The sequence below is a fragment of the Eupeodes corollae genome, chromosome 2 (genome assembly GCF_945859685.1).
Source record: "Eupeodes corollae chromosome 2, idEupCoro1.1, whole genome shotgun sequence".
Classification (NCBI taxonomy): domain Eukaryota; kingdom Metazoa; phylum Arthropoda; class Insecta; order Diptera; family Syrphidae; genus Eupeodes; species Eupeodes corollae.
In genome coordinates, this window is record NC_079148.1 from 106,449,915 (window position 1) to 106,476,779 (window position 26,865).

The window sequence follows — 26,865 nt, forward strand, 5'->3', positions numbered from 1 at the left end:
ACTCACAGCTGGAGACCTTCTTCAGGAATCCGATGGCCAAGAAGCATTCAGTATGTTTTAAACTTTCGAGCTGTTCGCTAACGTTCTTAACGTGGTCTCTCTTCCTTTTATTTTTTGTTTAGTGTCTGTATTCTGTCGGATTGGAGAACTTAAAATCCTATAGATATATTTGTATATGTGTACATGTAAAAGATTGATAAACTAATTAATTTATTTATTCAAGGAGAACTAACGGAGTGACAAAAGAAGAAGAAGAAAAAAATCAAAGAGAAAGACTTCTTCTTTATCTTCTTCTACAAAACTTCAACACTGCTTCTACATATGTAGGTACGTGTTTTGTGTGGTATCTTCAGCTATTTTATTAAAGTGAAAAAGTAGAAATTACCGTTAGTGTTATCTTTCTGCGGCATTTATCCTAATTAATATCTATATGTACGTGTGGATCGCAAACGACGATTTCGAGTAACGACCGAACGTGTGGACGTGTTAAAATCCGATCGAGTGCGGGTGGAATTCTTAAAAACCCATCGCCATTGTTTTTGTTATATTTTATTTATTTTTCGATAAAATAAATTTAAAAAAAAAAGAGTTGTTCCCGATTATTGGATTTTCTCTTCTGTAGGTATTTAATTTCTTGTATTTTTTTGAGTGTATGAAACTATTGTTTCTCGAAACTGCATTTATGTGACACACTTTTCTTCCTAAATTGGATTTGGTTCTAAATGAAGAACGAGTGAAGACTTATTCTATTCAGGCTTAAATGAGAAGAAGAATAAAAAAATGAAGAAGAAGTGTTAAATCAAATGAAGACATCGATGACCCGCTAGTAGTATCACAAGTTAATTATTATTTAATTGAGAACTTCCGAAGACGGACCGGACAGTGAAATTATTTGTTGTTGTTGTTTTTCCTTCTTTATTTATACAAAGATGACGTTGGTAAGTTGCTTGGTTGAAAAAAGGTTAACATCCAAGATGCAAGAACTTAACATACCATCATGGAGGAAGAATGTAATAAAAGTGGACTTTCGCTGGAAATTGTTTGCACATTTTACCACTATATACTCTGAAATTTACCTTCTAGCTATTATTATGTTTTTTTTTTTGTTTTTAAGATTTTGAAAACAAATTTTGCTTTCAACTGTTTTTTAATGATTAGATAGGTACATATGTATATACATTCGAGTTGAAGGCAGATACTTGACCTAATTATGGTTGGCAGGGTTGTGTAACCGGTTATCGTTCTACTTTTGTGTATACCTATGAACATACATAATGCCTTTATGATTTGATTTTGATTATAGTCATAATTTATCGACTCTTTAATGACTCAATAATTATGAGTAATAGATACATCAGTAAGGATATAATAATTAATGAAAAGAGGAAATGGAATCAATTTTATTTGCAACATTTTAATTTAATTCCTTTGCTGTTGATTTGCTTGGTTAATTCTTCTGCTTTGTAAATAAAAGCATACATAACGTAAGATTCAAAAATCATAACATACGAGTATTCATAGTTGCCGGCTTTAGTAAATGAATACATTGAAGTAAATGAACTCTTGGTGGAAATGTCATTGAAACATAACCTCTGTGCGTTTATTTCAAGCATTTGAATCTAATAGATTCTAAAACTTGTGCACTTTGTGTAAATAGACTTTGAACTTTAATATTGCAATTAATTGACATTGTAAAACAATATTTGTTCTATGTACCTATAAAGGTGCGTCCAGACCAACGAAACAATTTCGGTAAACAAACAAATTTTCCCGTTCTAAATGGGAAACACGGAGATATTTCAAAAACATTTCAGAAATGTTTCGCGAGCGTTTCTCTGTTTCTGAAACGTTTTTTTTTTTTTAATTTTTCTGAAATGTTTCTCAAAATTGTTTCGTTGGTTTGGGCTCACAAATATTGTTTTACAATGACAAATAGTTGAAATATCAATGTCACATTATCCTAATACAAAGTACACATGTTTCAAAATCGATTAGATCTACATTTTTGAAATGAACGAAGCAAAAGTGGAAGTGTGTTAATGGTTTTAATATAAATATTAATTTTCTCAAAAAGTTCATACTTACAATTTATACAAATTTGTGAAATAACAAAGATTTTGAAGGATCCACTTAATGAACATTTTAAAAATAAAACTACTGTTAATACGTTGTCTCAAATTTCCAAAAATACAAAATATGAAGAATATAAAAATAAAATGAAAACTGATACTAAAATGGGAAAACATTATAGAAATGGTTTTCAAAATGAATACATGAAAAAAAAAAAACGAATTAAAAACATGTCTTATGCATGTCTGCAAAGTTTCTGAAATGTTTTTCAAACAAATGACATACATTTCAGAAACGTTTTTCAAGCAATGTTTCCTGAAATATTTCTTTATTGTTGACACACCTTAAGAAAAACTGTGATTTTGTGCCCCTCGGCATATATGTAATTAAAACTTCTGGGTTGTTCGATAATTTTTTTTTTAAAAGCGTACATATATTTAGTGACTTACAAAGGGCTAGTTTGTTAAAATGATCATCTTTAACCAATGATTGTTTCAGATCGTATATATGTACCTACTCAAATCCACTTTTAAACCAACATTTTGTTAGAATTATTTTTGAAACAGAATGTGTGAAAACTTTGTGATTAACAATTAAGTGCTTGCAATTTGAGTTTTTGAAATGTAACGAATAGGCCCACTAGTGAAATGATTATGTTTTGACAGTTTAAATTACGTGGTCTTTATGCAGCACCCATTGATTTTTGAATTGATTCGGCTTAGGTTGTATTTTTATTTAGGATTTTATTTGTAATTTAGCTAAAATATTATAGGGATTATAGCAAAACATTTTTAGAACTAAAAGTGCTTTAGTTTTGCGAACAATGACTGCAAAATTGTCACCGTTTTTTTATTGTATATTTAACAATTTCAATGCGTTGCTAAAGCGTTTATGGGGGATTTTTAGTATTGCTGTAGTTTTAACTTGCCAAATGTCAAGATATGTCAGCTTAAAAAGAGACAATGGGCGCATTCACAAAGCTAGTGGCTACGTAGTCAATGGATTATGTTTGGCTTAATCTAACTACAAAAGTAGTTAAAATTTCTAATCCGACGTAGTATAAAAATGTCGCCTACAAAGTTAGTGCGCATTGGTTTTGACGTTTCACAATCAGTTGCTCGGTAAGGACACAAAAATTCAAAATGAAATGAATCTTTCGGTACTTAAAAACAAATATAAATCAATCATATTAAATCTTCTACTTGGTTTTATTGAATTTAAAAAGAAAACAAACTTCTAAAAACACAAATGTTTCTTTATTTATATATTTGTATTTGTCATTTATATGACAGTTCTGGATTGACTAGCTTTATATTACAATTTTGCATTCAAAAAGTTAGTTGAAATTTGACTAAGTAGTCAAAAGCTTTAGGAATGCGCCCAATTACCTAAATTACGGCCCATTCACATAAATTATTGGTATTAGTTAAATGTACTTCGTAGATACTTTTTAAGCTAACTTCCAAAAAATCTAAATACAAACGTACTTTTGAGGTCATTTTCAATTAATCCAGAATAGACTAAGAGCTAACGCAAATTTATATAGGGTATAGTCTTAGTAAAGGTGGTATCAGAAACGTTCGTTTGCCAGCACGTAGTGAGAAAAAGTGCATAAAAAGTACAACTTTTCTGAAAATTGGAATATGGTACGAAACCACGTCAAACGTATAGGTTGCCGTATTATATCGGCAGATGTCGCCGAAATTGCACCCATTTTTAACTTTTCGTAAAACATTTGGGATTAAGGTTCGCAATCGTTTAAAATCGTAACTATGTAGTTTCAAAATAGTTGTGTTCTATTACAAAATTTAGAAGTAAAAAAAGTTCACAACTTTTTCTAGAATCTCTTAAAATATTCAATAGAAAACAACTCAATATTCTATAAGGCTTTTTTACTTGCGACATATAGGAACTATATGGCAAGTTTTGCATTCGTGCAAAATTTCGAACTCGAGATTTTAATCAAACATGATATTACGATGGTAGAGAAGTCGAAAAAAGTGGGTCCCGCGATTCCGTCCGGTCGGTTTTGTCTGTCTGTCCACGCTCCTACAGCCTAAACCATTGGGTCGATTGAGTTCAAACTTGGAAGTTAAGGCTTTGAGTAGATTCGCGTTAGGCATTTTTTTCATTTTTTTTTTAAGATCAAAACTAACAGTGGCCCCCATACAATTTTTTTGGTCAAAAACCGAAAATTCGAATTTTCTCAAAAACAAACCGATAGATTTTTTTTAAATTTTCTCTAAAATTTTATTTTTAACTTGGCTTCTTTTTATAAGAAAACCATATTTTTGTATTGCTCAGGAAAGGTACCGCTCATAGAACCGTAATTTTGTTTTTTAATTTTCTCAGCAACTTATGAACTGATTTTAATAATTTTTTTTCTGAATAAGCTTCTATATTTCCTAAACAATATTTGATTAACAGAAATTCAATTTTTAATTGTTTGGATTTTTTAAAAAATATTGAATTTTTATTTTTCAAAACTCTATATCTCAAAAACGGGTCAACAATTTTTTACGAAATTCAAACGTAAGACGTATATTTACAAACACTAAATAACTGCTTTCCAAAAATATTTTTAGAACAAAATTGGAAAATTTTATATATAAAAAATTAATTTAAAAAAAAAACCGCTCTAACGATTTTCAAAATAAAAATTTGAAAAATCAACGGTTTTTTTATTTATAAAATGGCATTCAAATTTTTGAAGACAAACTTATTTTTCAGGTAAAATTTCGAATCTTAAAATATTATTTTTTTAATTATTTTTAGTGTTCATGAGCCTGAAAGAGCGCATTATTTTGACAAAATTGTAATTACATTCCTAGCTTTCATCCAAATTAGTGCATTTGGTACACATTTATATGATATATTTAATCAACAATCTATTTTAAAGAGTCTATCAAGAACTATTATCTTGGTAACTTTGTATATAATGATTTTAAAATATTATTCTTTACGAATAAGGTTGTTTCACACATGATTTACTGGCCTTCGCCTTTATAAAAAAATAAATACTTAGTACGTACAAGTTAAAGAAACTGGCCAGAGAGAGTATATGTATTTTCTATTAGAATCACTTTTTGAACGCATACACATTGTACCTATTTATAAAGGTATTACCTACAACTTCTACAACTACTGCTTACGTGTCTCTTCTTAACTAAAATCCAAAACGCACAAGAGCCTGACTGTAAACAACACATGAACAGCAATTTCTTGTACTTGTTCGTATGCTTGTTTTTTAAAACTTTAGTGAAAAAAAATAGACTGAACGTAATAACTCCATGTTTGCGCTGAAAACTTAAGAAGGAATGTAGTATGTTCCTTCTAGCCACCAATAATATTCCTTCATTATCATCATAAACACGTCCTTATCTATCTATCTGCATAAAGCTAAGCACGCCAAGTGAACTATTCTATGGTCGTTTTAGACATCTACCTGCTACCTAACTACACAACCAATAGGCGATCGCCTTACAATTTAAACATTCATGGTCTGCCTCCTTCTTATCTTATTTATTTTTCATCCTGGTTCTTCTAATATGAAATTACAATAAAGCTATCTAAAGGAAAAAAGCTTTTAAGGAACAAGTTGAATCTATATGAATCGCATTGTAGCTTTATAGGTAATAGAAACCATTTTTCATATACAAAGATCGTACACAAGTAAAACAAAACTTATGAATGTAAATAAAAACAAATATCGGTAAAAGATCCTAAACAGCTGACTTATGCATACAAAAGTTTGTTTCATCCCCTTATTAGATACAATATTATGCCATTTTGTTTGTTATATAAAGTGCGTTGATATAAATAAAACAAAAACAAATTCATCAACCTTCATATGGTAGCTCTTTATGTGAAAACATATGCAAGGATAGACTCAAATAAAATAAAGGAAATTGTGTTGACTTTTTGGGTCGAAAATTAATTATCTCCCTTATTCTGCTGGCTGCTTATGGGAATGGGAATAATATTTTTCTCTCGCTCCCGCTGAATTTCTCCACTTTCGATACTAACGCCACGCCAACGACGCGGCATCTGGTCGCCCTAAAAGTTTATGCGCATGAGAGTACTATGGTTTTCATATACAAAGATCGTGCGGTTTTTTGGCAATTCAAATGGCATTTACCTATATCTTTGAAGCCAAACTTATTTTATAGGAATATTTTAAAATCTCATATAAGTACTTTTTTAAACAGACTCTTTGCATACAGGAGCAAGTTCGTGCGACCCAGTCGTGCATTTTATTTTGTATGTGTATATGTTTGGATCCATTTTCGGTTTTAGTTCAACTCTTGTCTAGCTCAAATCGATTTCAATTCAGCTCAATGTGGGGTCATGAAGTGTTGAAGTGAGCGAAAATAGGCAATTCTCTCGTTGACAAAAGTAGACAAATTTACTTACTTTATTATATTCACTATTCAAATTACATTTTCTCACTAATTGAAGATTTTCAGCTTAAAATAACTATTTTTCGAACCCAATTATATGATCCCACATTAACTTGTAAATCAATTGAAATAAGATGCCAAAGAAATATTCCATGACCATTTAGCTTTTAGGGCTGTATGTCTTCCATAACTTCACGAATTTCATCTTCCAGGTCTTGAATTGAGTGTGGAGACTTGGTATAAAACTAATCTTTTATCTGTGGCCAATTGTGATTACCTCTTCAAGAAATAACATGATCAGTAGACTTTTCTTGCAAAATTGAAATTGAACTGTGAACGCAAATTTTCAATATTTTTTCTAACAAATTTTTAACAATTTCTATGTGTTGCTGAAAAGTGTATTGTTTTATTATTTTAATACCTTAAAGCTTGATTTTTATTGTCAAATTTCAAAAATTATAGCTATTAAAAATAAAATCTCGTATTGGAAATTCCTATATGAAGGTGTAATCTATACAATTTGTATACATTTTTCATGTTATCTTCCATTTTCTGCCTCATGTACCTAAATCACAATCAGCTTAAATATTATAACCATTTAACCATGGTAAATAAACTCAACGTGTTAAAGAATCCAAAACCACCGCCATATATCTGTTACATTTTTAGAACTAAAAGTGCTTTAGTTTTGCGAACAATGACTGAAAAATTGTCACCGTTTTTTATTGTATATTTAACAATATCAATGCGTTGCTAAAGCGTTTATGGGGGATTTTTAGTATTGCAGTAGTTTTAACTTGTCAAATGTCAAGATATGTCAGCTTAAAAAGAGACAATGGGCGCATTCACAAAGCTAGTGGCTACGTAGTCAATGGATTATGTTTGGCTTAATCTAACTACAAAAGTAGTTAAAATTTCTAATCCGACGTAGTGTATAAATGTCGCCTACAAAGTTAGTGCACATTGGTTTTGACGTTTCACAATCAGTTGCTCGGTAAGGACACAAAAATTCAAAATGAAATGAATCTTTCGGTACTTAAAAACAAATATGTATAAATCAATCATATTAAATCTTCTACTTAGTTTTATTGAATTTAAAAAGAAAACAAACTATTTATAGTTCTTAAAACACAAATGTTTCTTTATTTATATATTTGTATTTGTCATTAATATGACAGTTCCGGATTGACTAGCTTTATATTACAATTTTGCATTCAGAAAGTTAGTTGAAATTTGACTAAGTAGTCAAAAGCTTTAGGAATGCGCCCAATTACCTAAATTACGGCCCATTCACATAAATTATTGGTATTAGTTAAATATACTAGATACTTTTTAAGCTAACTTCCAAAAAATCTAAATACCAACGTACTTTTGAGGTCATTTTCAATTAATCCAGAATAGACTAAGAGCTACGACAAATTTATATAGGGTATAGTCTTAGTAAAGGTGATATCAGAAACGTTCGTTTGCCAGCACGTAGTGAGAAAAAGTGCATAAAAAGTACAACTTTTCTGAAAATTGGAATATGGTAGGAAACCACTTCAAACGTATAGGTTGCCGTATTATATCGGCAGATGTCGCCGAAATTGCACCCATTTTTAACTTTTCGAAAAACATTTGGGATTAAGGTTCGCAATCGTTTAAAATCGCAACTATGTAGTTTCAAAATAGTTGTGTTCTATTACAAAATTTAGAAGTAAAAATAGTTCACAAGGTTTTCTAGAATCTCTTATAATATTCAATAGAAAACAACTCAATATTCTATAAGGCTTTTTTTTGTATGCGTATATGTTTGGATCCATTTTCGGTTTTAGTTCAACTCGGGTCTAGCTCAAATCGATTTCAATTCAGCTCAATGTGGGGTCATGAAGTGTTGAAGTGAGCGAAAATAGGCAATTCTCTCGTTGACAAAAGTAGACAAATTTACTTACTTTATTATATTCATTATTCAAATTACATTTTCTCACTAATTGAAGATTTTCAGCTTAAAATAACTATTTTTCGAACCCAATTATATGATCCCACATTAACTTGTAAATCAATTGAAATAAGATGACAAAGAAATATTCCATGACCAATTAGCTTTTAGAGCTGTATGTCTTCCATAAATTCACGAATTTCATCTTCCAGGTCTTGAATTGAGTGTGGAGACTTGATATAAAACTAATCTGTGGCCAATTGTGATTACCTCTTCAAGAAATAACATGATCAGTAGACTTTTCTTGCAAAATTGAAATTGAACTGTGAACGCAAATTTTCAATATTTTTTCTAACAAATTTTTAACAATTTCTATGTGTTGCTGAAAAGTGTATTGTTTTATTATTTTAATACCTTAAAGCTTGATTTTTATTGTCAAATTTCAAAAATTATAGCTATTAAAAATAAAATCTCGTATTGGAAATTCCTATATGAAGGTGTAATCTATACAATTTGTATACATTTTTCATGTTATCTTCCATTTTCTGCCTCATGTACCTAAATCACAATCAGCTTAAATATTATAACCATTTAACCATGGTAAATAAACTCAACGTGTTAAAGAATCCAAAACCACCGCCATATATCTGTTACAGGCAAAAAAAAGAAGATATATTTTAAAGATGGCATTCCTCTTTCAGCACTCTATAGAGCCTCAGTAAAACTGGTATTTTTATGACTTATTTTTGTCTTCAACTCTACATGCATACCTAACGGTTACATTTTTAGCATAGTGTAGGTAATGACATAATATGGGTAGCATAATAAAAACACATCCGACTGACAGGCTGTGTAACTGTTGCATGCTACCATTGCCAAGAATCTATCCATGGAATTGACATACACCTTACCAGAAGCACCCATTCTCTTAAACGAATAACGATGACCGAGACCAAGACCAAGACCGAAACGACTATAACACACGGACGTACGTGGAAGTTGCTTCAAGACTTGATGGGTGACAACGATCAAGCTATACATACCTATAAGTTGTATCAACTTGAGAATCTAAATAATGTGTAGGTAGACATTCTGTTATAGTTGACTAGTTGGTCTTCCGTTTTGTTTACGATATACAAAACAAAAATGAAGACCTAAACAGGAGAGCCCCCGATTTGTTGGCACTACTTTTTAGTCTTCTAACCTATTTGCTAAAACCCGAAACCATATACAAAACTTTAACAACACTTGCTTTATGCCACCTCTGCCTCTACCACCAATTTGTCTCTACTGGTGTGTATCGTTGTATCGAATTTGTAAAAGAATCTCTGTGACTCCTATTTTACTTAATTTGTAATGTATCTGGGTTACGAGTCGAGTAGTAACGACCAGACCAGCCAACACCGCACATTCCCAACTTGGTGCCTATAGATTTGAATGACAGAATGCCCCTTTTCCAGGTTAAACACTTGTTGTATGAATGCTGAATGGGAGTGTATGTACGGTATGACGACAATAACGTTTAACGGCGGGCGGTATAATGGAAATGGTGACACACAAACATTGTTTAATTAGTGATAAATTTCTCGAGTCCACTTGTATAATGCGTGTTTTTGAGATTTATGAATATTACACTACTATTTCTTTAAACACTTCTTTTTATGTTTAAGTAAAATTATTTATTAACATATAATATTTTATTACGAGCGACGTTGCCATTTTTCATAGCCAGTTTATCTATTTTTTTTAGAAATTAGATAAGTAATTATATTAATACCCAATCTTAAAACAATAAGTTTGTTTTGTTGGGGAAACTTATCCACTTTTATATCAAAAAAATAACATAACATAACTTGTCTAAAAAATACTACAATCCTTGCATCTTTTATTACATGCGTTAAAAATTTTATAGAGTTGACACTTATGATTCATTATATATCTTTGGACGGTATTCACATTTGGCTATTTTGTGATGACCCATTTGGACTTCTCAAAATTGTATTGTCATAATTTTAAAGCGACAAAACAGTGTGCCAGGAGTATAGGAATACATTGTTAAGCATCTTGCACATGAGCTACGAACTGCGAACTGTTGATGTTCGCATATTTTGACTTTTCTTTCACATGAGATTTATTTCTATTCTATTCTATTTCTAATTTTTGAGTTTAAGTTGAGCGCGAACAATTTATACGTTGCAGTGTGGATGGTATGTGGAACGCGAATAGAGTTTGACAGTTTGTAGCAACCACACTGTAATTCTTTACTACCAAATTGGTTTTGCAAAATTGCCTTATTTTAGAGAACAAAATGCAAATTTTATTTCCTAACATAAGTGTCATTTGATTTTTTATAATTTAAATGTGTTTTTGTTTGAAATGTGTAAAATCAAGTTTGTTCATCCATTCCTTTATTCATTGTTCACCCTCATGTGCAAGGCCCTTTAAGGCCCATTCACATGAGAGCGACCAACAACCGAGGAATGTAATTTTGAACAATTTACAAACCTACATTTTATGTGAATTAAAACAAATGTAGAAATATAGCTTTAGTAAATTTAAAAGTAATAAAATTAGCTTTTTCATTGCCAAAATAAGAGAAATCAAATTGTTGGTCGTGGATTGTAATCTTATTGCAATGAACTGTCAAACTCAATTCGAATTCTACATATGATCCACAATAATGAGAAAAATTTAAGTATAGTCTTTATTGTGCCAGGACGAATTAAAACAACGTTTAAAAGAAATGTCATAATGGACGAATTTTCTTTCATTCGTTTGTCGTTGGTCGCTCCCATGTGAACAGTCCTTTAGGTTGTAGAACTGTCATGCTAGAATCTATTTTAATCACTGCTTGTAGCATCCACATTTTTGCACGAGTCTCTTGCGAGGACTTTACAGTAGTTCCCGATATGAAAAATGATTTTCAAACAGCGTTTCGGATTCAGTATAAAAATTGTAAGTCCCCTTCATTATAGATATTATTAGCACACGGCAGGTTTAATAATTAACATGAGTTCATTGTGCATAATGTATTGGAAGCAAAAATGAATCATTTATTTTGATCTGAAAAAGAATGGAGTGTTTTAGAAGGTTAAACAACAGATTTGTGTAGATTTTTAATTGTTTCCAGTGCTTAAGCGTTTGTTTTATTTATTTTTGACCAGTTCGTCGAAAATGGTTGCCAATTAGATCAGTAAAAACTTAATTTTAATACATACACATTACACAACTTTGCAAAATCTTCAGAAAGATTTGGAAGTTTGAGAGATAAATGTTTTTAAATAAAACGAAAACGGTTTTGGATATCAATGCAATTTTTTATTGCTGTGAAAGTATGTTCGATGCCATTATGCAAGAAACTTAATTTCTTTTGCATTGCCAACACGGGCAGACTTGCAGGAGGCCAGTTTCTAAACCCGATTTTAAACGGTTTTTAAGCATAAATCGGCCGATACTGCTCTTATATCACGTATCATAGGAAGTTCATCAATATACTTGACATAGCATCACGGGAAACAGTCTAACGGCGCCAAATCGGACGACCGAGGAGGCCAAACGACTGGACCATTTTGTGAGATAACATGTTCTTCAAACTTGGTTTCCAATAAATTGATTGTGACATTCGCTGTGTAGCTTGTAGTGCCGCCGCGCCGCCGCCGTCCTGTTGGGACCACATGTCTTCTTAGTCCATGTCATCCAATTGGAGTCAAAAATATTCGGTTATCATTCCCCATTCACAGTAACGTGCCGGTCTTGATCATCACGGAAAAAGTACGGTCCAATGACGCCACCGGCCCATAAAACACACCAAATCGTATTTTTTTCGGGATGCAATGAAGACTCATGGAGTACGTGTGGATTGCTGCCTGACCAGATGATTTTTCAATGAAAATCTGAATTATTTTCAACTTGTTGCTCAGCCCAATTTACGAACATACGATGCTGTAGTCAAGCGGCTTCAGTTCTTGCCTCAATTTAATCTTACAAAAATGTAGGCCAAGATCTTTTCACACGACGCCACAGAGATATCCAACGCTTCAGAACGTCGACCGACGTGTGAGAGACAGATTTGGGTTTTCTGCAACTGAAGCCTCAGTGGCAGCAATATTCTCGACACTACGGGCACTTATTGAACATTTTGTACTGTGCCTGTGGATTAAAATTTTTCCAGTACACGCGCAATTGTTGATCTGCTAGGACGATTATGATGACCATAAATTAGATGTAGCGCTCTTAACTTTGATACCACTGACTCCGAATTTCGGTAGTAAATCTTAATAATTTTAACTCGTTGTTGACTCTTATACCTATTATGAAATGGAAAACCTTACTGAAGAGAAATGTCCAAAGAGCGTCAAGAAATATATCGGCGTTTGTTTTAACTGTCGATCTACTTTTGTAGCGTCCCTGTTAAAAAACCCTGTACTAATTTGTTATAATGTATATGGCTTCTAAAAACTCAAAAATATGCCTTGATCGAATGTTTGGCTAAAACTAGATCTAGTCCTATTGCTTTTTAATAATTTAATACCGCATTTTATGAAAATAGGAATAATCCTTCCAGGAAATTTTGGTTTCTTTTTTGGAACTAGAATTGAGGGGCAACCTTATATTTGTCGATCTTTAGTTTAGAAAAATGTAACGGAAGTGGCTCGTAAAACATAACAAGCATGCGTCAATTTTTCTGTTCTTGCAAAACATCAAATGCTTAAGTTTAATTCTAAGGTCATTCATTGATTTGATGCTTGTTTTTCCAAATATGCAAACATACATTTATTATTATTTATTAATAAGAATTTTTCAAGCCCTCCTTGAAAGACTAATATGATTGTTATCCGGCATTATTCCTATTTCAAAAGAAAACAAATTACTTTCTTTTTTTCTTTCTTCATGATGCCGATTCAGCAAAAGCCACTGACCTTGACATTCCCTCAAACTTGATTAAAAGACCAACTACCTAACAAATATACCTACCTTACCAACAAAATTTACAATTTCTGACCGGACTGGACTACTTGGAAGAAAAGTGAAGCCACATTCGTCATTCGTATAATTAATCGAAAGTTCTTCTTTTTATTATCCACAAAAACTTTTAACTTTAACTAAAATTCATTTTTATATCATTTTCAGATCGCTTATCTGGATGCATCCGTCACCGGGTATTTTTGAATTCGGAATTTGTGTCACATGAATAACAAAACTACAACAACAACAACCACAAAATACAAGAAGTGAAATGAAATGAAGAAGTGTTGAGTGCGAAAAGAGAACACAAAGAAAAACATAATAAACCATCGTCTTCGGTCTTCGATCTTCGGGCGTCGGTGTTGAATGAGTGGCTTTGTAATAAGAGAGCTCACAATCTCGATCACGAAAAAAGCTAAAAAGTGAAAAATAAAAATTAAGATCTTGCCAAGGTATATAACAAAAGTAAACATAAAAGAGAACTTAAAGAACGAAACAAAATGAATGAAGTGCTGACGGTTAGCATAGCCGTTTTGTGCTGCCTGCTTATCGCAACGCCAATAGCTGTCAACTGCGAAGAAGACTCATTGGCCGGCAGCTTTCTTTCCGGTAAGTAATTTGTAATTCGGCTTTTTAACACGCATGCTCGAAGTATTTGGGTATCTGATGGTATTCTTTTTTTTTTTTGATAATTGATCCGATGGCTTATTTGTTGTGCTAAATATTTGAATCTCTTTAAACCAAAATAATAAAGAAACGAAAATACTGTCACAGTCTGAAAGTAATTGATGGGGAAGTGGGTAATGGCATGACTATTTGTGGCAAGTAAAGTTTCTTGGTTAAGCTAAATGGGGCAGCAGAACTGTTGTATGGGGTTATAGATTGGAATGTTGCCAATAACCAACCTAATTCTAACGTACAGATAAATGTAGGTTTTTATAGTTTATAAGAAAACTTTTGTTCTATTTTACCCTTCTGATCTGGCTATAATTTACAAAGCTTTTATTCGTTCTAAGCTGGAGTATAAATCTTATATTTAGACTGGATCCCCAATAACGTACTTGAGTAGATAGAATTGAAAAAAGAGCTCTTAAAATGAAAGGAGATCGTTCTCTTACCGAGACATTTGCTTCTCTTGAACACCGCTGCAAGGTCTCATGCCTGTAATTGTTTTACCTTAAACAATTCAACCGTAATACTCGTACTGCTAGGAATGCCCATCAGATTACCCTTGAGCCCAATTTCGGACGTATTGTTAAGTACAGAGATTTTTTCTTTAGCCACACTACGCGAATGTGGAATGCTTTACCTAACTCTAAATTTCTCACTCATTAAAATGTGCAGACATTCAAAACCAATGTTCATCGGTTTTTCCTTTCTAATTCTATTCTAATTTCCTAATTGCTCGCACTGTGTTTAATCATTATAAGGATATTCATAACCCCTTTAGTGCGCACAATATATATATTAAAAAAATAAGTTCAATTTTGAGAAATTTTACGACACATAAGTTCTGTTGAAGTGCATATCCTCCAATTAGAGCTTTAAAATTTTTAGCAACTCTTTGAGCATCTAAATCAAATTAGCATAATCAGCATATTACGTTTCGTAAGGGACTCAAACTAGTTTTATTGATCTTAGGAGGAATTTTCATGTGGTATTAAGTTTGTCATACTCCATCATGGACAGCCACTTCAGCCTTACCTTACCTTGAGGATCTATATGCTTGTGGTATTGAAAACATACCAATTTAAAGTAACCTTGAAGTTGCAGCTCCATACCTTTACAATGTATTATGTCCTGCATAAAATATATCGTTTCTCTTAAATTATCCAAATATTCCAACTTTTGTCAAAACAAGAAAAACAAGGCTTGGAAAAATCTTCATGTCTCCTGAAGATCGTGATGTATATGTTACCCTATTTAGAGAGTTTAAATCTTTCCAATTATTTATATTATATAATATTCCGAATATCTTAAAGATTTGGCTATTTTTCTTAAGCTTCACCTAAAACGGAAATCTGAATGCTATGCAGTATATTTTACTTATTGTAATAGCATTTTATTGCTCACAACTTTTAGCAAACTTTCATTGGCATTCCTCTAAAAATAGATACTTGAGAGACTATTATTTAATAATGTTTAAATGACATTGACAAAATCTTGCATTACTTGGCATAACTTAAAGATATTTGCATTCATTTGATATTAAGCTCATCTAAATTTCACCCATATTAAAGAAAGCATTTATTACAAAATTCCTTGAAAAGGGTAACAAGTCTGAAATTAGTGATTACAAACCAGTCTCTAAATTGTCCTGTATTCCCAAACGTTTTGAACAAGTTGTATGTGATAGTTTCAATTTTAACTGCAAAAATATCTTATGACAATTACTAATATAGGTCAAGACCTTGACTGTAATTACGTTGAAAATTTTAAAGCTTTTGACCAACTTTCTAAAGATATCAACGTTTAATCTGAAATCAATTAGGGTTTCTCCTAAAATCCGTCATATACATTTCTTTTTGTCTTCAAAATAGGTCTTATCAAATTCAATTCAGGAGTTCCCCAGGGTAGTAATTTAGGACCATTACTCTTTATTTAGAAATGATGTACCACGTGGTCTATTTTTCCACAAATAAAGAGCTTTCCTTATATCCCACAAACTATGTCCTCATATTATGAATATTATTCATATTAAAAATAAGTAGGGTGTGTTAGGACCTCTGTAGAAATTAAACAACTTCATAATATAACCATAACAAATACTAGACAATTGAGGGCAAAAGATATTACTTATAGTAATTTCCTAATGTCCCATTTAACTCCGATAGCAAACCAAGTAAAAAAAATAAACTAACATCTCAAGAATTTCCTTTACACAAAAAACTAACGATATCCAAAAGTTTTATTTAAATTCATTCTTTTTGCGATTGGGTTCAATTCAACCAGTAAATATGTTTCTAATATTGCATTCAATAATACCTTTTATTTATTTCAGGTCTTCTCGACACTATAACAAGCACAGTTGATGCCAAGGACTGTCCAGGTGTCTGTGTTCATTCTTTGGCGGTGTTAATATGCGATGAAGTTCTGCACGATGTTCCATGTCCTTCAGCCAGTATGAAATGTTGTATTCAAAGTTCAGTAGGAAAAAATACAACATCAGCTAATCAAAGCCCATCAACAACTTCAAAACCATCTACCACCCAAAAACCTTCAACTACCACAACTGCAACAACCCCAACAACTACAACAACCCCGAAACCAAAACCAACTCAGAAGAAAGTCCAAACAACAACGACTACAACAAAGAAACCTGTCTTATCTAAGAAACCAATTAAAGCTTCCGAAAAAGATGATAAGGAATCCTCAAGTAAGTTTAATATTCATTTCTTATTTAACTCAAAAATGTAAATATGTTCTCCTAAAAGAAGCTTGCAGTGGAGTTTGTGTTGCTGATAGAATCGCAGAATATTGTGAAGCCTATCTAACCAGCTCGGGTCTATGTAAGACTGGAAGCAAGTGTTGTGTTTCGCTGGATGAGTTTCCCAACGGAAAACTACCCAAGGATATCTACATACCAGCAAGTACACAACAATAATTTAAATTTATGAAATTGAATGTAGACCTTCTAATATGTTTATTGTTATCTTCCAGAACACCAGGTTGGAAATAATATGATGAATCAAACTGAAGAAGTGAAAAAGAATCAACCATCAAAATCTGGAGGATCTTCTTTGACAGCCTCTTCATCGTCCATCACCACAACCACCGTGAAGGTAACATATTTTTAAAAAATCCCTATACTCTAGAATTTTCTATAAAAAAAATGCTTTTACCAGGCAACACCATCAACCACCCCTGAACCGGCTCGAGTGAAGACCAACTCTCCACAAAAGCCTCAGAAATCCACGATGAAAAAGGTCCCCGCCACAACAACCACCACTGAATCCACCCAAGAGGATGAATCAAATGACGACGATGAACAAAACGAAAACAATAACAACAACAACAATGAAAACAATGGACAGGTCCTTAAGGAATGCGATGGAGAATGCCTCAGTGGATTGTTTTCACTTTTCTGTGAAGACATTGACTCCGAGGCGTATTGCCCAGGCGAAAGTAATTGTTGTGTTACTGATGCCAAATCTGAGTCTCCTCCAACGACACCAGCCAATAAACCTACTCCTGCAGCAAAAGTTCCTCCCAAACCTGCTGCGAAAGTTCCACCAAAGACCCCACTTAAAACTGCTCCACCTCAAGCGCCATCACCATCATCTTCATTGCAATCGGCCGTGTCCGATATGTTGTTCTCGCAAATTTTGAATTACGCTGAAAACACCCTTACCGGAGGTGGGGGAGGTGGTGGTAGTAGTAGCCCCCCACAAAGACCGCCCCAGCAGCAACAACAATATCCACAGCAGCAGCAGAATAATCAGATTCCAGCTTGTCCTGGTTATTGTATGTTACAGTTGATGGAAGCGTTTTGTGAGAGACCGTCTGTGGTAATACAACATACAACGACTTGTGGCAAAAGTTCTATTTGCTGTGATAATTCAAGGTACCTATATTCATGCACACAAATGACAGTTATCTCAAATGTTGACAGTTTGAAGTCTTCGAATGTCACATTCTGTTACAATCCTATAAAATTGACAGCTGTCAATTATTTTGATGTATAACATATATTATGCACAATGATCTCTGCAAATGGAATTAGATCTTTCAAAAAATTGGAGTTGCATCGGAATCGATTTTCAATGAACAAAAGAGTTACCTTTCGCAGCTCATTACAAGGCCAATATTAATCACTTTTTTTTTTGACAATTCCAAACAAAAAAGACAATTTTTTACATTGTCTAACGCCATTAGGTGTAATAACATGTCCCTAAGCTGGAATATTACAAATTAACAGAATTATGTATGTGTCGGAAAATATTTTAAAGAAAATGTTAATCCTGAAAATATAATTTTGTATCGAGATTCCCGATACATATAAGACATGATAGACAAAATATTCTGATTTCACGTCGGGAAAGTCCAATCCACGAGTTTGGAACTAATCAACTACTGAGATGCACAGAAAGTGTTAAGGCCATTTGCTCTGGTGAAAGAAAGAGTTTATAAGCTTCTAACTTGGATTTTAAAAATCGATATTTTTAAATCTAATTCCTCTTGAGACGAATTAAAGAAACTTATCAACTTACACTATTACTAGTTATGTGAATTTAAACTTAAGGCATTTTTTTTCTTATTTATTACAGAGCTGGCCCACCAAAACAAAGACCTAATGGTGGACAACTTCAATCACAATCCCAAAACCAACCACCTACAGCTCCACCATATGTTGTTCCCAATACACCAAGTCCAGATCCTCGAGAAGAGTGTCCCGGATCATGTATTGTGAGCCTCTTAAGTTTCACCTGTTTCAGTAAGTTTTTCTTTTTTCTAAACTTAAAAATTCATCAAATAAAACGAACTTAACAAATTTTATTTATTTTTAGAAAATGCTGAAATGACAAATCTTTTCAAATGCAAACGCTCTGGCCAAATGTGCTGTGCCCCGAAGAGTAAAATTTTAGAGAAACAAGATTTTATGTCACGCAATGATACTTATGTTCATTACCCTCAAGCACCACCACCTAACATAGCATATCCACCTCAACAACAGCCACCTGTTAATCAATATCAAAATTATATGCCAGCTGGACCACCTCCTCCGCCACCACCACAAATAGCACCATATCAAACCCAAGTGCCGCAACACTATCCACTGCAGTATGGCCCGATTCCAGCTCCTCCAATGTCAGGTGAGTTTGATTGATATTTACTTTCAGTTATTTTGAGAAGGCTAAACTCATTATGCGCCCTAAAATCGGAAAAGTTTTCAGATACGAATTTGGTATTCCCAACTACTCAAAACAATCTTGATTAATTTTTTTAATTAATTTCACTAAAATTTAATATTAAAAAAAAGAACCAATATTGGTTTGATAGGAATGTTTCAATTCTGTTAGATTATGGTGTAACCAAAAGTGTGATTTGTCAAAAAATTAGATAAAACCTGAAGATCTTCTTTAAGATTAGGTTTTTTGTTCAAAGGTATGAACAATTTTTTTTTAAATATGAGACAAAATCTTTTGGCTCTAGATACATAAGTTAAAAAAAAGATAAGACGCTTTAAAAATATTAAAACGCAATTCAATTCTTTTTTTAACTCCTCTGAATTAAGTCAATCATCCTCAAATTTTCTATTAATAAATTAGCCGACTTCTTGCAATTGTTTGTACTCGTCTAATCATTCAAATTATTGGGCAAGTTCAGACAACATAAGGGACTTGAAAGTAAGGCAAGTTTCTAGTATCTAATTGACAGCTGCCAAAATATTGCCTTCCAATTAAGGCAACTTAATTGTAAAATTCACTGGAAAGTTAGTCAAGGAAAATCTCCCCAACTAGCAAGTCAAGTCAACTTCTGTCAAAATGACAGTTGATCATTTTTTTTTTTCATTCAACTTAAAGCTGACTTTGTTACACTATGATTTATAAATTTTCTGCACAACTTCATTTAAATTTAATTTCGAAATAAAAATAAGTAATATTTCTTTATAATACAAAATACAAACCTGAGGAGTCTTTCGTAAACAATAATTTCGTTGGTACTTTTTGTACTGTAACGCGAAGTAAAGCTCTGAATTTGAAGTTCATGAAACTTGACAAACTAACTAGTTGTACGTTCAAAGAACGCAGTTGACTACAAATGAAGTCCCTTATGATGCATAAACCTTCCCATTGTATTTTCAAATAATTGGACAACAATTTTTAATTGGCAGAAAGTAGAAAACAACAACAAAAGTTCATAAGATTCTGAAAGAATTTTAAAACTATGAAAATCGAAAGAAATATTAAGACAGAGTTTTGCAAAAACATTGAAAAAAATGTATACATAAAAAAGGTTAAAAAAGGTGGGGCCCATGATTAAATTTTCAAGTAATTAGTTATTGTCTGATTAAATAAGTCTACCTATTTGTTTGCTTTCTAAAGTCTTCTAACCGTGTAAACAGAGAATATTAATTGGGTGATAAAAAATTGTCTGCAATTGTCAGCCAATTTTCAACCAAAAAATTGTTTAATATTTGGATAAAATCAACCCTACCAATTTTTACTTCATTTGTGACATAAATAGATACTTTTGGAATATTTTTGACAGTTTAGCCAATATTGGAAGATCTTTCACTTGTATATGCTTAGCTTTAGTCTATTCATAAGGAAATGTTAAACCAAACTAAGATGTAATTAAGTGACAGCTGTCAAAAAGACCAGTTCCAGAAACAGTATTGTCAGATTTAAAACCACACATTTCAATTGGTCTATGTTAGAAGTGCCAAGTGTTCCTTACCATTCGCAAATCCACTTTTGTTACGCAAATCTTTCGCTTATAAACAATGAGCCACAATTCGATGCAATTTCTGCTAAAAACTGAACAAAACATTAACTATTGGTTTCATATTATTTTAAGTGTAGTAAACTTTAAAAGTACGACTTGATTTTATTAAATTGATTAACAATATTCTTGGAGGTACACGATACTTAACGAAAGATTCCGTAATATGTTTTAGTTCTGATGAGGAGCATTTATTCTACAAACACGTGGGAATAATCTAACAGGGAGATAAATTGCACTCTTCTTTACTAAACAAATTAATTGCCACAAATACATAATTATGTCACATAATGCTGCGAGCAAAAAAATAGCAGTGCATGAAAAATTATTTGAAATAAAACATGAAAAGAGCTTTGGCGTTGGAAATATTTTTAAGCAAAACCTCTTAAGATTCATTAAAATTTAATTTTTAGTAAGAATCGAATTTAATTTATTGCTAATTACCTAAGCAGTAATCCAAAAACAATATAAACATTAAAATAAAGCGAGCAAAATAATAGCAGTGTTTTTTTTTTATTAAATTAAAATAAAGCAAGGCATAAAAAGTTCTTTTCAACGTTATTTTATTTAATAAAAACTAGTATTTTGTAGCACGACCATTATTTTTTATAACTGCTTCACATCAACGTTTAATTGACTCCACAAGTCCCTGACACCTTGATGGTGTTATTGATTGCCAAGCCTGCTCAGCAACGCTCCATAACTCCCTGTTATTTTTTGGTTTTGACTTGAATACTTCTTTTTTAATATCTGCCCAAAGATTCTCGATGGGATTGAGGTCAGGGGACTGTGCAGGCCACTCCATGAACTCAATCATATTCTCTTGGAACCATTGCCTTGCTGCTCATCCTTTTAACTATATGGTGGAACCTTTATTGGTTATGTTCTCTTAATATTCTCCTCACCGTATGCACACCGCACGGAACCTAAAGCTCGGCTGCAATCTCTGTAGCTGCTGTTGTAGGAGGATTATTCCTCGAAAAGTGAACCGCAAGTTTTTTTAAAGATGGTGTAAGAGATTACTTCCGTCCCCTTGTTTCTGCTTTTCCTTCAAAGGTTATGGCGTTCCGTATCATCTTCCCGAACAGCCAAGAAGTTCTTAAATCTTTTTTTAGGTTTTGACTTTCAAAACAAGCTTTATTTATAATTTCCCGCCTTTCCAGTGTGCATTGCTTGCCTCGACTCACTTTAAATTCATAAATTCAATAATTTTATTACAATTTTAATGGAAATATAAAATAGAATAACAAGACTTACTTTTTATTACTTTTGAAATCAAAAGTTAAATTAAAACACAACTATTAAAATTAAATTTTCCAATCACTGCTATTATTTTTCTCGCCTAAAATAATGAACCACACTACACAAAGCGCCATTTAAACAAAGCAATGAGAATTTACAGTTAAATTATCACTTGCACCTGCAAACATAATTACTCTTAGTACCAACATACAGTAGAGTTGCGAAAAAGTGGCTGTGTTTATGTGATTTATGAAAAATTATAGGTGTAAGTGTTCTTAAATAAATTAAAATTGACTTAAAACTAAAAAAAAATACAAAGTATTGACTTAACGATTCTTATTTTGGTCAAGTTTTTTTTAAAAAAAAACAATGTTTCAAGATTTTTTTTTAAATATCTCACTTATACAATTTTGAATTTTGTTACAAAAAATCAATTTAGTTTACAATAATTAGCAACATTTTTTTTAATTAATTTAAAAAAAATATTGAATTCAAAAGTTCAAATATTTGCATTAAGAACCAATAGCACTGTAGCACTGTTTTCAAGAAAAATAATATTTTGCTTCCAAGCCAAACAAGTTGGAATCGGTACAACATAATATTTAGTAAATGTTTAAAAGAAAGGAAAATGTCCTTCGTTACTTCTATTCAAAAATGTATTTAAAAACAGGAAACAACTAACTTTTGCCCAATTAGTAAGTTATCATAAATACCTACATCATTTGAAAAAATAGTTTGCGATATTTTGTGTTTCTTATCAAAAGAAACCATTACTCTTTATAAACACGCTTTTGTTTGGGCAGATCACTTCCACTAACCCTACCATTTTCACGAGTTATGTACTCAATTCATTAGAAAGTAGTTACCAAGTGGACTTTATTTACACGTATATCTTACAGGACGCAGTAAACTTCTTTGTATTGATTTTTTTTCATATGTCTAAGCCTTTTTTAGTAACTTCTGGCGTTCCGCAAGAGAGTTATTTAGGTCCAATTCTGTTCCTTAAGTTTGTTACTGATATACCTAATTTCCTACCAGATTCAACTTATTTTTGCGGGTGATTTACATTTTTTTTAATTTATGCAAAATTTGATTTAAGGTTCTCCAAAATGATATTGACAATCTAACCAAATGATGCAATACAAACTAATCATCCCTGAACGTTTCAAAACATCAGTATTTTTCTTTACCCACCGTTTATGATTATAACATTAAAAATCAAATTATTTATAGATTTTCTTCGAAAAAAAATCTTGAAGACATTTTTGATTCCATGCTTAGTTTTGTGGATCATCTATGTTGGGTTTTATTTCAAGTAATTCTTTTGTTCTTATGAACCCTTACACGTCCTAGAATATTGCTGAGTAGTGTTGAATCCTCATTACAATGTTGATATTTTAAGAATAGAAAACATATTACATTTCTTAAGTCTATTTGATATTCTAAACTCCAATTAATGAAAAATAAATAAAAAGATAAATAAACAAAAATACTTAATCTAACAATTAAGGAAGTTCGGCTTAAAATTCGATCAACAAATTGACTAAACTTAGATTAGAAAATGACGCTTATGTGCTTTGGAAACATCAGCTATACAAAATAACTATTTACTTATTGTAAAAGATTTGCGAAGGTAAAACTTTATCTGGTATCCTTAATTAGAAATATCCAAAGAAGAGCACAACAATCCTCTTGTTCATAAATTCATTTCAAAAATGTAATAAAATCTTCTCTAATCTTATTACAGTTCCCCAAGCACCGCCTCCACCACCCCCTACAACAACAACAACCACAACAACGACCACCACCACAACCGTTCGGCCACCAGTCTACTCAAAGTACGTTTGCGGTGTTAAAGGTACCCGTCGAACTGGACGCAGTCTTCCACGATTAGATCACAATAACTATCGTCGCGAGAAATATGGACGTGCAAGACGTCAATTGCAACAGCAAATGCGACATCCAGTGTACATTAGTGATGCCACTGCCTCGAAGACAAATGGCATCATGAAGACCACAGAACGTCTGATTCTGGGCTCGACAGTGATCCCAATACAAATAAATAATGACAAACTGGGTGATTTGGTTTATGGGGACGAGTTCATCGAGAATAATCTCATTAGACAGCCATCAGCTTCTTCGGCTTCAGTGGCGACGGCAGCGGCGACAATGGACATCAGTACCATTGAGATTCCACAACAAAGACCGGTCTATACAAACTATAGCATGCGTCGTCGCGGACGCGTTGTGGGAGGTGAAGATGGTGATAATGGTGAATGGTGCTGGCAGGTTGCGTTGATTAATTCGCTGAATCAATATTTATGCGGAGCCGCTTTAATTGGTACTCAATGGGTTCTTACTGCTGCACATTGCGTAACAAAGTAAGTTTTGATGATTTTGAACATTAACGATAATCGTATAAGAGGCAGAGAATTAAATACATAAGAGAATTATGGTTATGTTTGGATTTTATGTCCTTTTGAAGGAATGAGGATCAGGAAAGTATTTTTATTACTGAAAAGTGGACCTTTCGTGAATGGATTTAATGAGTTTAGACAACTTCGGCAAGATGCTTAAGAAAGCCATTCTCAACTTTAGAACATAATATAGTTCTCTTAAAAATTGTGTTAACCTATAAGGCCAGATAAACTCTCTGGCACCAGTTCCTTTTTTAGATTACTTTGTCGTATACTTGTTTTTTTTTCAAAATTTTTCTTGAATCAAAATTACTTTCTGTTTTTAAAGCATTGTTCGTTCCGGTGATGCCATTTATGTTCGTGTTGGAGACTATGACCTAACGAGAAAATACGGAAGCCCTGGAGCTCAAACTTTGAGGGTAGCCACAACTTACATCCATCACAATCATAACAGCCAAACATTGGACAATGATATTGCCCTATTGAAACTTCATGGCCAAGCGGAGTTAAGGGACGGTGTTTGTTTGGTAATTCATCTATAACTTAAATAAATTAATTTATGAATTGAATAAACTTGAACTTGTCTTTTAGGTTTGCTTACCTGCAAGAGGTGTTAATCATGCAGCTGGTAAACGTTGTACTGTAACTGGTTACGGCTACATGGGTGAATGTAAGATTTTTGATAGCTTCTCAATCATCATATAATTGAAATGTTTAAAATGTATTTTATCTAGCTGGTCCTATTCCATTGAGAGTTCGTGAAGCTGAAATACCCATAGTAAGTGATACCGAATGTATTCGTAAGGTCAACGCTGTGACGGAGAAGATCTTCATTTTGCCAGCATCAAGCTTCTGTGCTGGTGGAGAAGAAGGAAACGATGCTTGTCAGGTACACTTTCAAATCAAATAAACATTTCTTAAGAAACAAAATTAACTTATAATTTTGTTTCCACATCAGGGTGACGGAGGAGGTCCTTTAGTCTGTCAGGACGATGGATTCTATGAATTAGCTGGTTTAGTGTCATGGGGCTTCGGTTGTGGACGACAAGATGTGCCCGGTGTCTATGTTAAGGTGTCATCATTTATCGGTTGGATAAATCAAATTATAAGCGTAAATAATTTATAGTTTTAAGTTAATTCCATACACATGCGTAAACAATTTGGACTCTTCTTAAAACAATAATAATGTATGTTTCAATTACTCGAATATAAGACCATAAATTATAAAATTTTAAAATTAACAACAAATTTTAGGGTATATAATTTATTAAGTTTCAAAATTTCTATACCAGTGTTTAGATATTATTATCTTCTCTGTTAAAAGAGGAATTCAAAAATATAAAGAAATAAAAGAAAAAGTGACTAGATTTAGAAAAAAATAGGAAATTTTATGGGTTAGGTTGAGTTTACAATGAAATGACTTATTAATGGTAAATATTAATAAGAAAAAACAATATAAATAATACAAAATATCAAAGACTTTTTTTCAATTTGTTGTCATTATATTCTTCAAACTAAATACATAGTTGTAAGTGTACTTTTCTTTTGTAATAATTGGCTTAGAAATCGAGTAATTGAATCAACTGTATATAAATAAAATTTAGAAAAAAAAACAAGATTTTTGAAATAAAATTGTGTTAATTTATGTTATGCTAAATATTCTATAGAGATTTTTGTACTTGTTCGATGGTAAGATTTTGTTGTCTTTATACCTTCCGTGACTTAAAATTGTTTTATTTTTTGATATATTCTAAGCGAGTTGATTTTTTTTAAAAGGATTACTACGGGAACCCAAAGGTTTTTAGCCAAATAAGTTGGAATTCAATATATGAACAACAAAACCTAAAACAAATTAAAGTCTTATTGCGTATTTTCTAGTTTAATTGTGACATAAATCAATCAGATATTATTTCTTATTGGATTTTTGTAAGGGATTTTTTTCTTACTAGATGACAATTAAAAATTTTGTAGCGCATTCTTTTGGAAACAGAAGGAATAAAGAAACTCTACTAAAAAGCACTCAATAGGCAAAATTGATTAAAGAAACTCTTTTAAAAAATCACTCAAAATATTAAATTAAATAAAAACGAAAATTAATTAAAATATAAAAGAGCTGGTCTAAGAACTTTTACTTATTTGTTCTAATTTCTATACAATTCATATTAAATATTAAAGTGTTCTACCTTAATAAAACTTGTCATGTTGCTAAAATTTAAATAATATATTTAGAGCATTAGAATTGTAATTTAATTCAAGTTTGAACATTTATTTTTGGAGTGGCAAGAAATGTCGAAAAGAGGTGTTTTCCATGAATATTTGGACAATTTAATAAATGCATTTTTCAGTTGTTAATTTCAGTTTTCATTCGAAATTATGTATATTCCAATAAAAACTTAAAAAAGAATTG

General features: G+C 32.1%; 1 protein-coding gene across 5 annotated transcripts; it reads left to right on the forward strand.

Annotated features, from left to right (window-relative positions):
- Positions 1 to 49: 49 nt before the first annotated feature.
- LOC129945902 (protein masquerade) lies at positions 50 to 25,887 on the forward strand. 5 transcript variants are annotated; one of them, XM_056055861.1, is made up of 13 exons: positions 50 to 622; positions 13,519 to 13,962; positions 16,355 to 16,729; positions 16,788 to 16,943; positions 17,014 to 17,135; positions 17,199 to 17,917; positions 18,621 to 18,787; positions 18,861 to 19,166; positions 23,789 to 24,422; positions 24,787 to 24,985; positions 25,050 to 25,128; positions 25,193 to 25,347; positions 25,417 to 25,887. In XM_056055861.1, the coding sequence occupies exons 2-13, from the start codon at positions 13,854 to 13,856 to the stop codon at positions 25,582 to 25,584; spliced, it is 3,189 nt and encodes a 1,062-aa protein (XP_055911836.1). In that variant the 5' UTR covers positions 50 to 622; positions 13,519 to 13,853; the 3' UTR covers positions 25,585 to 25,887. The 5 variants fall into 5 exon arrangements, with proteins under 5 accessions (XP_055911836.1, XP_055911835.1, XP_055911838.1 ...); XM_056055860.1 differs by having other exon boundaries at positions 50 to 618; XM_056055863.1 differs by having other exon boundaries at positions 50 to 618; positions 16,791 to 16,943.
- The last annotated feature ends 978 nt before the right edge of the window (positions 25,888 to 26,865 follow it).

Excerpts from the sequence above, each read along its gene's own strand:
- LOC129945902 (XM_056055861.1), top strand. The coding sequence starts at position 13,854 with ATGAATGAAGTGCTGACGGTTAGCATAGCCGTTTTGTGCTGCCTGCTT. Across the intron at positions 17,918-18,620 it reads ATTTGCTGTGATAATTCAAG|AGCTGGCCCACCAAAACAAA; the intron begins GTACCTATATTC and ends TATTTATTACAG. Across the intron at positions 19,167-23,788 it reads TCCAGCTCCTCCAATGTCAG|TTCCCCAAGCACCGCCTCCA; the intron begins GTGAGTTTGATT and ends ATCTTATTACAG.